Below are 12,761 nucleotides of genomic sequence, written 5' to 3' on the forward strand. Positions count from 1 at the left end.
ATTTATGTTAAACCACTTTAAATTGCCTGTGTACCTTTTTATGCACTTCTCCTATGCAGTTTTAATATTTTTCATAATGAATGAATGAATTCTTTTATGCCTTCTTATGTTATGTTATCTTTTTTCTCCTTTCTTTTGTAAAGCACTTTGAATTGCATTCAATGTATGAAAATGTGCTATATAAATCAACGTGCTTCTTAAAACCTATTTTTATGTAAAGGCCTTGTCTTAGTGTTTATTTTAACCTGTTTTATTCTATTTCATTTTTTTCTCCATTGTATTCTTTCTTTTAGATGGTGTTTTCTATTTTTAAGTACTTTACCTCATATTATGTTTTATTGACTTTTTAAACTGTTTTTATTGCTGTAAAGCACTTTATAACTCGGTTTTGAACAATGCTATATAAATAAAGTTTATTATTATTGCATAACTAATATGTTGGAGTAAACATATCAGAGTAAAATGTTCCAAGTAATTTTATATAATCCCAATGATTGGATACAGCTTCCATTTAACAAATTGTACTCAGTGAAAATATTTGGCCATCTTACAGTAACTGTTAATGGTTTAAGTCCCGCTGTGTTGTGAATGCAGATTGGACAACCTGTAAAAACCCCAACAAAAAACACGTGTTTTGGGGAAATAAACTTCAACTTGTGGCATTGTTTGACATTTATTCAAGTTGGGTGGTAGGCTATTTATTTGCAGAATTGTTTGACATTTATTCAAAATGAGTGGCATTTGTTTGTGGACAGGATAATACATTTGTGATCATCCTTGTTTATTTACAAGTTGTGATATACATTTGTGAAACATGTTGTGTGCATTTATTTCTTTTTAAGACAAATCTGACTCCATACTGCTGGGATACATAAGAAATACATAAAAAGAAAACTTGAAATTGATTTCTCCAAGAAGACAATTTCACAGATTTTGGCTGCAGTCAAAAAAGCAGAAATAATGTGTCATTGGGATTAAACTCACTTGTTTCTGACAAAGGCATCCTTCCACATTGGAATAGGTTTGTATTTTAGTGTTTGTTTCTCAGCGTTTTGCAGCCCTTGCAGTCTCTTTGCAAGGGCCCATAAATAACCTGCCACTTTTATTCACCACATTTACCAGCGTCCTCATCTTTAATGCGGTCTCTCTTTAAATCTGATATGTCTCTGTATTTCTCTGAAGTCCCTGCAGTTGTTTGTAGTGAGGACTTTTATTTTGGAAAATACCGGAAGTCTTAACGTTACTTCTGACGCTGGTTAGCAGTGCTAGAAGCAGTACGCTAACAAGCTGACTTGGCTTCAAGGATTGATGCAACTTGTCAGCAGCGTTACAAAAACAGAGGAAGACAACACACTCTAGAAAGATGCTTTGGTTTGAGGGCTCAATTCCCGCTGCCATCACCTCCGCTAAACAACATGGCTTCATCTTTGTCGTTGTCATCACAGGTATTTGTGACAATTAGCGAGCTAACGCTAGCTAACGTTAGCTCGCATAGTAGCAAGATTAACGATAGCAAGCAGCTTGCTAGCAACGTAGTTAGCCATTAGCCAGCTAGCTTACCTAACCAGCTGTCAATGATCTGCTGAGTAACATTACACAAACTAATTTGAGAAATTTGACCCCTCGGAAGCAAATAGCGTTAGACATCAACATATTAAGAATGCTGCGAAATGATGTTGTATGAGTTATATCAATACGTATGGTGAAAAGAAGTGACAACGTCTTTGCTATTTAATTGGCGTCACCAATGTCTCCCATAATCAGAATGACGTTAACGACAGCAGAGATTGATACTTTTTGTCACCCTGCTAAATAGACAGTTAGTCGTTTCGCCAGATTATGACTGGAAAGAACCAGGGTGGCATCTAGCCCCAGGCAGTGACAGCCATCTACCTGTTCGTGTAACGGCAGTGGTAACGTTAGCTCTGGCTCGGTCGAACAGCCTGTTTACTCTGCTGTCAAGCTGTTAGCTAGCTGTACCGAACTGTAAAAGTGTTTGGTCATTCACGCTTGCATAATTGGTTTCAGTATCAGTATCAGTAACGCCAGCATAGCTATGACCTTCTAACCCGTGGACCTCGATGTACGAGTATGTCACCGCTGCAACTTTCTAGAAACGGAACACAATCCCTAACATTATGGCCAAGTGTGTGTGGGCAGTGGGGCATCACCAAATGACTCATCACTGTAAAATTCTCTCCCCCAAGGAGAAGATGAACAGTCGGCACAGTTGATGTCCAGCTGGGAGGACGATAAAGTGTCGGAAGCGGCACAGAATTGTGTGGCAATCAAAGTGGATGCCAAGAGGTATGGGTGTGTGTGCAGTTACACGGACATATACTGAATTTCACGCTCCATGAGTTGGAACTATATCCGGTAGATCACCAGTGTCTCCCATTAAGTAAATACAGAGAGCAGAGTTTACTCACTGAGATGTCCCACAGTTTATAGCACAATGTATCTAATGTACAATGTGTTCAGTGTTAGGGTTATTGCAGTGCTATGAACAAAACCCATTGTAAAGCTGAAACATTCTGAGCCCTTATCACTACTCTCTCATTTTTTGCTAATAAAGCAATTTAAGGCTTTACATCTCACTGACACCAGTAGGGCTGTGCAAAAAAAATCAATACAGCTGAGTATTGCAATATTTTTTTCCATGATACTGTATCGATTTTCCAGCCCCTCCTATCGATACATTAAAAAAACGTTATTCATGTTTTAAACGGATTTAAAATGTCCTTAAATTTACCTCAAATCCCTTTGAATTAAATAGTTTTGACTCAATTTGTCCGCTGAGTTATCAATATAATGTGATGTATATATTAGACTACCCAGGTGGTACACAGCAAGTTGTATTTTCAGCTCTATTTTTAAATGTTCAGTAAATTATGTAGAGTATTGCAATGTATCGCAATATGTATTGTATCATATCGTATCGTGAGGTTCTTGCCAATACCCAGCCTTAGACACCAGTGACTAATTTAATGCAGTAAAAATTTGACAGTAATGTGTGCATGTGTATGAAGTGGAGTGTGACAGCCCATATGACGTTGCAATATTTTTTCACAGCGAGACATGCGTGCAGTTCTCCCAAATCTGTATCCTTTTCTGTGTACTGAATCTTGACAATTTCTCCATGTGTTGTTGATGCTTTTGCTTTGCTTATTGTCTTTTAAACTGCTTTTGGGTCTTGGTAAATGTGTCCTCATGTTTGTTGTTACTTGTGATTTTTGGCAGTTTTCAGTTTCTCCAGGCTGTTTGCTTTTGAATTAGTGATGCATGGTGTTGGCGCTGAAGTACTCTGACACTGGTGAAAGCCACAGATAGCAAGGCATTGTATAGTGCTATTTCAAGATGCCATACATTACTGAATTAAACTGGAGTTAACGTGACTAGATAGAGATGCAGTCTTTTTAATGCTTTGCACATCAAGTCTTAAAAATGTCACCATCTGTATAAACACATGTTTTCCCCTGATTTTCTATTGAATGTAATGGCATAGCCAGATTTGTCACTGTCAAGAAAAGTGCTCATATCGACTCTTCATCAGCAGCTGCTCCAAGTTCAGCAGTCACACATCTTGTATTTGGTCAGTAAAAAGTCTTATCTCTAAGCTGCTTGTTTAAATCTTCGACAATGTTAAACGTGAGTTATTGGGAGCTTGTCCCTTAACGTAACCCTGTGTGAAGACCCAGTGGTGTGCATACCGTCCAGCTTCTTCATCGGAGAGAACGGGATTCCTCTCGAGGTCATCGCCGGCAGCGTGTCTGCTGAGGAACTCATGAAAAGAATCGACAAAGTCAAACAGGTAAGGACACAGAGATTTTCAGTTTTAGGGACCAAAGGCTTGGGCAATATCCATCCATTAAAATCGCGATATATGATATTATTGCGGTTATATTTCTTCTACATGACATCAAATGTCTTGGCTATTATTAATAATAATAATAGTAATAATTATGATAGCCTAGAAATTTGATCTCAATATTCCAGCAAAAACAATGGCCATTTGTTGTAATTTGCTCATTCCTGCCATTTCCAGGAAAATGGGCTGATTGTGGAAAAGGGAACCCACTTTTTTCACTGTAGATATTATTTTTGTTTTTTACTATCCTACCATCTACCTGGTAGATCATAGGTTTATAAGTTTAAAGTTTGCACAGTTGTGATCTAAGCAACACATGGTGCTGCAGCCGGGTGGGATGGGTTAAGGGCGTCGATATTCGATACCACAGAAAATATCACAGTATTTTGAGAATATTGCGATATTTTCTCAAAATATATTATCGAATATCAGCCCCAGCAGTAGTAGCTGTCAGTCATGCCCAGCACCTGGCCAAGACATTTGCATATACAAGTACACAGTGTCCCATCTGCTCTCACTATATCTCTCACTCTCTTCCGGCAGATGCATGCTCAGCAGATCTGCGGTGGGGGGGCGGTATCACCAGAGGCAGAGGTTCCTATGGAGGCCAGCGCGTCTGTCAGTGTACCCACAGAACCAGAGCCGGCCCCGGCCCCGACCCCAGCAATGGCCCCCACCTCCCCACCGGAGCCCACTCCATCCCCACCGGCAGCCACAGAGGCTGCGGCAGCACCAGGCACATCAAAAGGTCAGTGACCCCGGATCACACAAGTGCCTACTGGACGTCTGCTGCTCATACCTAGACCTGGCTGAAATCAAACTTAGGAAAGTGAGCATAGGCAGGAAAGGAATTATAAAATTACATCTGAAATCCAGTTATTAGAGGTCTTCCTTTTTTTCACCATCTGAAGCCAGGTTTCTTTGTCCACTCTTAGATTCATACAGAATAGGGTTAGTAGTACATTATGCATCCTATCTTTTTTACTAGACACAGTTAGACTTAATGTCCTTTAACAATGAATTCCCCCGATGTAGTTTCACAGCCTTCATTAGCTATGTTCAGTCAGAAATAGCCTGCTGGTTTTGCCAGCTTTGTTTCTTTATTTTGGTTTTTAAATTCAGTTCCAGGTAGCATTAAAACGTCTTCCTGAAACCTGCAGATACTGCTAGAGCAAGGGTCTGACAGAGTTTTTGCCTCGTCCTCAGGTACTAGTTAAAAATTTGTTTTAACTCCTTCCTGGTCTCACTAGAAAGTGAGACTAGGAAGTGTGCATGTTTCAATATCAGTGTTTCCCACGTGTTAAAGAAACTAGGACAGCACACCAAATTGACTTTTTATTTGCCACAATGTGTTAGTCAAGATTGTAGTCACTGACTAACCTAACACCTAAATAAATAACAAGCACACTTTTCTATCTTCTGTGTAATACACAAGGGCAGATGAACTCAATTTAGTTTTCATTGCTTTTGAAAAGTCAACTTTGTATCAGCTTACTTTTAGGCCAACAAAGTATATCAGTAAATGCAGGGAGGAAGGAAGTATGGTGTGAAGTCATGGTTTACAATGGCATGAAGGAAATAAACAGAAACAGACCAGACGCCAAAACAATTGGTGCAAGTCGCTGCACTGCGGTCGGTTTGTTCACTTAAGTCCATTAACATTAACTAAGAGGAATGTCCACATCTGGCCTGAACAAGGCTAAAGCCTGCTGGTTTACTGTGTTCTCCACAGTATGTGGATGGTCTGGTCAAAGACTCGGTTTTTCAGTGTAGCTCTGTAATGCATAGCAATAGTTTTTGATGTGGAATGCATTTGAATTTGGTGATTTAAGTGGGAAGCAATCAGCTGAGTTGTTGCTTGATGATATGCTCCTCTATTCTATTCTATTCTATTCTATTCTATTCTATTCTAATCTATTCCTGATTAGGGCATTCAAAAATGTAGTGAAGGGTTTGGAGGCAAATTCATTTGGAACTTGTAATTGCTTCCTTAGCTAGACCCGTTTCCTCCTGTCTGTCTCTTAGTCATATGATTCTGTGAGTTGCTCCTGTATGTTTTGTTTTATGTGCTTTTAATGTTTGCTTGTATGTTGTTTGAAACTCTGTATTGCTGCTGTCTTTGCCAGGGCTCCCTCGAAAAAGAGATCTTGTAATCTCAATGGGACTCACCTGGTTAAATAAAGGTTTAATAATAATAAATATTCTATTCTATTCTGTTCTTATTCTATTCTATTCTAACCAGAGCCTCTCTCGAGGACAGCAGACGATAACGGCGTTTCAGGCGCCATGACCCCTGGAGAAGACAGGAGTGCGTCATCAGATGATGCCTCTCACAGTTCTCAGTCCGAGGAAAACCTGGATGCTAAGGTGGAAAGGTAGCAACACACACTCTGCTCTGAACACTCTCTGAACACACAACTGCTAAAGCTCAGTGCACACAAATCATTTTTGACTACATAAAATTATTGCTTTTTTGGATATAACCTTAATCTGGCCAAACTTTTGCATTTACAGTACTGTGCAAAAGTCTTATGCACCCTGGCTTTTTTATATAAAATGTATCTTTGATGTTTATTCTGCATTGGCGTGTCAGTAGACTGCTCTTTATAGTACATTTCTTTGATATGGATGGAGAAACTTTTCATTTCATTATTTTTGAAAGCATCTTTGCTTTATGGATGTGCCTAAGACTTTTGCACAGTACTGTACATTTTCACAGCAAGACACACAATCATTGGGGAAACTATGTTGGGCCAATCAAAAAATCTTTTTTAAATACAGGATTATGCCTTTAGAGTTTAGGCACATGTCTATTTTGTTGAATATCATTTGGCGATTGCAAGTTAAGTCAAGTTTTATGTATTTATAGCCCAATATCGCAAAGCATGCCACGGCTTCACAAAACAAAAACAAAAAGGTAAAAGCAGTGGTCATGTACTGTAGACCAGTAAGTACAAGCAAATACAATAAAATTCACAATCATTTAATAACAAAATTAAAACAATAAAATGCATGCATGTACTATACAGCGTATTACAGCCTCCATCAGTTACTTTGCGATTTAAAAAGCTCACCAAAATGGCTGTAAGTCAAAGCAAAGGTAAAATATTCCAGTGTTTCTTCTCATCAATGTGTCTTTTAGTTGTTGCGGAACTGTCTGTGTGTGTGTGTGTGTGTGTGTGTGTGTGTGTGTGTGTTGGGAGGAGTCCTTTGGTACGATCATTTACTTCCTGTTAACTCCTTCCAGTCTGTATTAATGAAATGGTTTCCAAGTTATTTTTTGTTTTCAAAAGGCAGTAACTGTGAATTCTCAAAGAAACCGCATACGTTTTTTTCCTTTTTTCATTTAAATGTGTTTTTAACCAAAAGACCAAAAGAAATGCTGTGAAAAAGTACAGTAAAACCTTAAATTATTAAATGCTCATTTGATTTGATTTTCCGTCTTTAGTGCCTTAAAAATAAATCATCACGTAATAATCGTAATACCATCCAGATCTCACACCGCGTCCTTACTGTCTAAACACTAATGGAGCTCACTGCACATACACACTTGACTGAGGTTAAAGGTTATGGAACATATCGTCCTTTTTGCCATTTTCTTCAGGTTGACAAAGAAACTGGAGGAGAGACGAGAGCAGAAGAAGAAAGGGGAGGAGGAGGTAAGGAAACCTCATTTCTTAACATTCTCCTTTCACTGCATGGATGCAAGCAGCTGCTGAACTGCATTATTTAGGTTTTTTAGGCCTTTTTAAAATGCAATACACACCACACCACTTGACCTTGACAAATGGCTTTTAAAGAGTGAAAAGTAACCTGTGATCTACATGTAATGACATTACAGAAGACTGATTTGCATTTTTCATTCCTTATAGTTCTTGATCAGATAGTGTTATATTTTCTTGTAATTTATTTTCTTTCTTTTAAATTAGAAATTTGATATTTGAAATTTGATTGGAGGAAACAATGGTAATTTGGTATGATTTGTTCATTCCTGAGCAAATTACTGGCTGGTAGGGGGAGGAGGCGATATTTGATATCACAGAAAATATTGCGATATTAAAGAAATAATATTAAATAATAGTCGATATTATCAAGTATCAGCACAAGCCTAATTGATATTGATCTGGAAATTGGAATATATATAGATGTTTAACTGCATATTCTATGGATTGTGTAGGCAAAGTCACCCAAAAGCATCTCTAAGTGATCAGATGACCAAATTTAGGTATTCCAGAGAAAAATACCTTCCTGATTTCAATTCTCAGTGTGTGATCAGTAATGTGTTATGGATTACATAATGAAAGTAACCTTGCCAACCCTGCCCCTGGTCTTCCTGTCTCTGGGCTGCGATTCAGAACGAGATCAAGAAGGAGGTGGAGCGGAGGAAGCTGGGGAGGGACATGCTGGACTTCAAGAGGAAACAGGAGGACGACAAGACCAAGCGCCTGCTGGAGGAGAGGAACAGGGAGAAGGCTGAGGAGAAGGCTGCCAGGGAGCGGGTCAAACAGCAGATCGCCTTGGTAACCACACCTTCAGCCTCATCTCTCTCTCTCTCTCTCTCCCTCTGTATCTCTATCGGGGATGTAACGAAAGTTTGGGAGATTGGAAAAAGCGTTCGCGATTTCAGCTGTGGCCTAATATCTACATATTCCAAATGGTCTTTTCTCCTTCGCACCGTTTGAACACTAGAGGGTTTTAGCTCGGTGAGCCCGGCTGAACTCACTGTTGTGTAGATGCAATAGGAGACAAGATGGGACTCAGGCCAAACTGAAACCCAGCCAGCTCTGATACGTTTTCACTCTGGCAGCGTTTTGCACTGCAACAAGACAACTGACAAGACGAAGACTGTTGGCAAGTATTGTGAGAGAGCCTTGCCTTCCGGGTAACACTAGCACCTGATTGCGCAGATGTATACTTGACTTGTTTTTTTTGTTTTTGTTTTTGTTTTTCTTCTCTTTCTGCTTATTTTGGGATGAAATTGGTCTTAAATCTGACTTGAACTGGCATTGAAAAGGTCTTGAAATGTTTTAAATTGAACTTACAGGAACCCGTTTTTGTTTTCTCTCAGAAACAAAAACAGATTTTTTTCAGTCATGATTGTCGTCACCCAGATTTTGCTCAAAATAAAGCGATATCAAACTGTGAACCCAGTGTTACGCATCAAACCGAAGCTGAATGATGGCTTAATGTATTGTTACATCCCTAATTTCTATCTCTCTGTCTTTGTGCTTTTCTCTTGCGTCCTCATGTATGATGAAAGCAGGTGAAAAGTTACAGTACACATTTAAGATACAATAGACATTTAGTCTGATATTGAGATCAGTATAAGTCTTAAAGGCTCATTCAATTATCTGACCTTTATCAAACTTTACTGGCAACCAGTAGGAACTGCAACAACACTGATAGAACTCATCTTCTCCAAGTCTCTGGGGAAATGGGGGCGAGGAGTCATGTTGCCCCTTTAAACTGATACACAACCAGAGTGCTGCCCTTCTAACAAACACATAGAGGTGAAGCAGCATCCTCCTGTGGTTGGGATGAGAAATGCAGGCTGAGAGACCCTTTCCCCCTTTGCTGAGGTTGTGATGAAACAGGAGCTCGCTGGCTGATGGAAGGATTTTTTTTTTTTTCTCTCTGACCCACAGGACCGAGCCGACAGAGCAGCGCGCTACGCCAAGAACCAGGAGGAGGTGCAGGCCGCCAAGCAGGCCGCACTGCAGGCCAGGCAGGCAGAGCAGGAGGCCAGGAAGGAGGCCTTATCCAGGGAGAGGAGGTATGGAGCAACCTGTAGACATACAGTATGGATGGGCCACACTGGTATATGCACAGCGCTTTCCCCTTCATCCATACAGCACAGCAAGAAAGCTTCTATAGCTGCTCAATAAAACGTGAAATAATCTGCAGCCAAAAGTTCCCCCAAAACATTTCTCATCCTGAAGTGTGCAGATCGAAACTGCGCTATGAGCTGCAGTAGAACCGAGCTGAATGGAAGTGGAACCAAATCTAACATTTCCTCCAGCCTATGTAGGGCATAGGCAAATGTAGGGGTTCATAGTTAATTTGTAACACAGTAATTTGACAACCTCTGTTGGACAGGTTTTGTGCCACATGGTCTGAATGCTATTTGAGAAGCCTTTCCACCCTGCTAAGAAAACTGGTGGAGCCACTGTTTGTTATCTGTGAAGGGTTTCCTGTGTTGAATTGTGTACTACTTGCCTACCTGTGTGTGTGTGTGTGTGTGTGTGTGTGTGTGTGTGTGATGACCCAGTGCCATAGCGAGGATACAGTTCCGCCTCCCAGACGGCTCGTCCTTCACCAACCAGTTTCCCTCAGAGAGCAGACTGCAGGACGCTCGGCAATTTGCTGTTCAGGTCAGCGTCTTCCTCAAAGTGGGGGGGGGGGGGGGGGGGGATAATCTGAAATCTCACTGTGCACACTTACATGTTTGTGAAAAGCGGAGGTGAGAGTGTTTGAATTTTGTTGTGAACTTTTTGTTTTATGTCTGGAAACGCCTTCACTGTTGGATGCACTGATGGAGTGATGAAACAACTTAGTTAGTGAAACACTGGATGATGCTCAAATCAACGATAGAAATACTGATTTTAGCCCCTACATAAAGAGATGCCAGAACAAACTGCTTTTCCATGGGGTCGTCATTTTAGATGGAAAATGTGCAATTTGCACTTATCTACTTGCATATTGCGGAATTAAATCTGTCATCATCGGTCCCCTGGGTGCAGTTGTACGGGGTTGCGTGGTTTTAGCATAAATGATAAGAGAGCTGCCAATTCCGTGTCTTTCATTTATAGTCTACCTGGTTCATTTGTTACATTAATTGTCAGAGAAATGAACTGAAATCCCCTTCCCCGATGCAAGGGTTGAGATGCTTTATGGTCACAGCACATTGACTCTAATATAGGATCTAATATGCTGGGATGTGATTTTTCAGGTCCCAGTGAGCACCAACCGCGATTTAAACGTTGATTTTGAGTTGAAAACTGGGTGATACTCTGTCTGAACGTCTAACACTTCTTTTCGCCCTCTTTTCATCCAGCTAAAATGCGGTTATAACATCAACGTGTCACAAAACACAAATTTGTTTAATCATTTGATAATTTGTTCAGTTGTAGCTTGAAAGAGAGACGATATTGATTAGTGTGAAGGTATTTCTCCAAAGTCATATTGCACTGGTAGGTGAAATGCAGTCTACACGAAGACGTTATTTCAACGCATTTAATGTTTCATTTAAAATGTTATAAATATGGAACTATACAGGCTGTGTGCTGCCAACAAGAAGCTTCAGGACATCGCAGTGGGAGCACTTCTATACATTAATGTAAAATAAGAAATTGCGCTTACTGCTGTAACGCGCATGTTCAAGGTACAGCTTTGACTACAACTGACACTGACATAGTTAAGTGATGTATATACTAAGGGTTATATACTAAAATATTTAATGCAAAATGCAGCATGCTCTGGTAGCCTACTGGTTAAGATGCAGACCTCATAACCACAACGTCTGCGGTTCGAATCTGGCTGTGGACTTTTGTTGCATGTCTCCCCCCATCTCTCTCTCTCTCTCTCTTTATTTTTCCTGTCTTTGAAGGTTGAACGTTCACATTTAGACCATATTTCACCGGTGTAATATCCCGGTGAAATACAGTATGGTCTAAATGTGAACGTTCAATCAACGTCTTCAAATAGTCGGTGAAAAAACTCTAACTTTTGAACCTGTTTTGAACGTCTTTTCACCGGTGACCATAGTCAATTTTTAAATGTCTTTTCAACAGAAAAATGCTCACTGGGGTGTTTTAGGATCTCAGGTTTTTGGACACACACCTATTGAGTTCCAAAGGAAAATTACCGTTTTCCTGCTTTTTGTGTTCCTGATCATTGTACTGTAACACAGCATCACTCAATTCAGTATCACCATCTTGTAACCACTGTGTGTGCTTTTTTGTTTTTTTATATGTCCTCTTTCAGGAAGTGGGAAACCGCTACGGTAACTTCTCCCTGGCCACCATGTTCCCTCGGCGGGAGTTCACCAGCGAGGACCTGAACAAGACTCTACTGGAGCTGGAGCTGGCTCCCAGTGCCTCCATAGTGCTTCTGCCTGTGAGTCGACGGACACCTCCTCCGGTTGTTTCCCTCAGCCTAGTTAACCTCCCTGCCACCTGTCGAGTGCTGCCATATTTACATGTAGACCTTACGGTGTAGTATATTGGTATTAACATGTCTAAAAACACATGTCCCCTCCTCCACCCCCCACCGTAGCAGTCGGGCCGGCCTGCCAACACAGTCGTCCAGTCCTCTGGAGGGGGGGTCTGGGCCGTACTGGGCACCATCTTCTACCCGCTGCTGGCCGTATGGAGGTTCCTCAGCGGCTTCCTGTTCGCCAGCCCCCCGCCCCCCGGAGCAGCATCCAGAGGCCCCGCCCAGCGACCCAACTCTTACCCCAACTCAACATCATCCTCTGAGGAACCAAAGAGGTGAGGGACAAGAGTTACTCAACACTAAATCCAGTCCAAAGACACGCATGTCAAATGAGTTGCAGACTCTAAATTGCCCATAGGCGTGAGCGTGTTTGTGTGTAGTATGGTACATGATGTATACTAGTATATCTATGATGTATGTATATGACGTAGTATACATACATACATCATATAATGTATGTATATGATGTAGTAAATGAGATATATATGAAGGGTGTATATACTATATACCGTAAAACTTCAATTAATAGGAAATACTATCAAATTGTTTATTTAAACCAGTATGAATATTAATTGTATAAAAATTAGGCTATCGAGAGAGAGAGAGAGAGAGGAGAGAGGGAGAGGGAGAGGGAGAGGGAGAGGGAGAGGGAGAGAGAGAGGGAGAGAGGGAGAGAGAG

General features: G+C 40.7%; 1 protein-coding gene across 1 annotated transcript; it reads left to right on the plus strand.

Annotated features, from left to right (window-relative positions):
* Positions 1 to 1,275: 1,275 nt before the first annotated feature.
* ubxn4 (UBX domain protein 4) lies at positions 1,276 to 12,357 on the plus strand (the record flags this gene model as incomplete). Its single annotated transcript, XM_071544995.1, has 12 exons — positions 1,276 to 1,445; positions 2,208 to 2,307; positions 3,073 to 3,101; positions 3,693 to 3,811; positions 4,412 to 4,616; positions 6,111 to 6,243; positions 7,473 to 7,527; positions 8,224 to 8,388; positions 9,514 to 9,641; positions 10,137 to 10,239; positions 11,852 to 11,983; positions 12,143 to 12,357. Coding segments are annotated over exons 1-12 (1,466 nt in total), but the record flags the coding sequence as incomplete, so codon positions are not given.
* Positions 12,358 to 12,761: the final 404 nt, after the last annotated feature.

The sequence above is a fragment of the Centroberyx affinis genome, unplaced genomic scaffold, assembly GCF_046629955.1.
Source record: "Centroberyx affinis isolate AG114_WGS23_722 - 3 ecotype Tasmania unplaced genomic scaffold, CSIRO-AGI_Caff_v1 ptg004744l_1, whole genome shotgun sequence".
NCBI lineage: Eukaryota > Metazoa > Chordata > Actinopteri > Beryciformes > Berycidae > Centroberyx > Centroberyx affinis.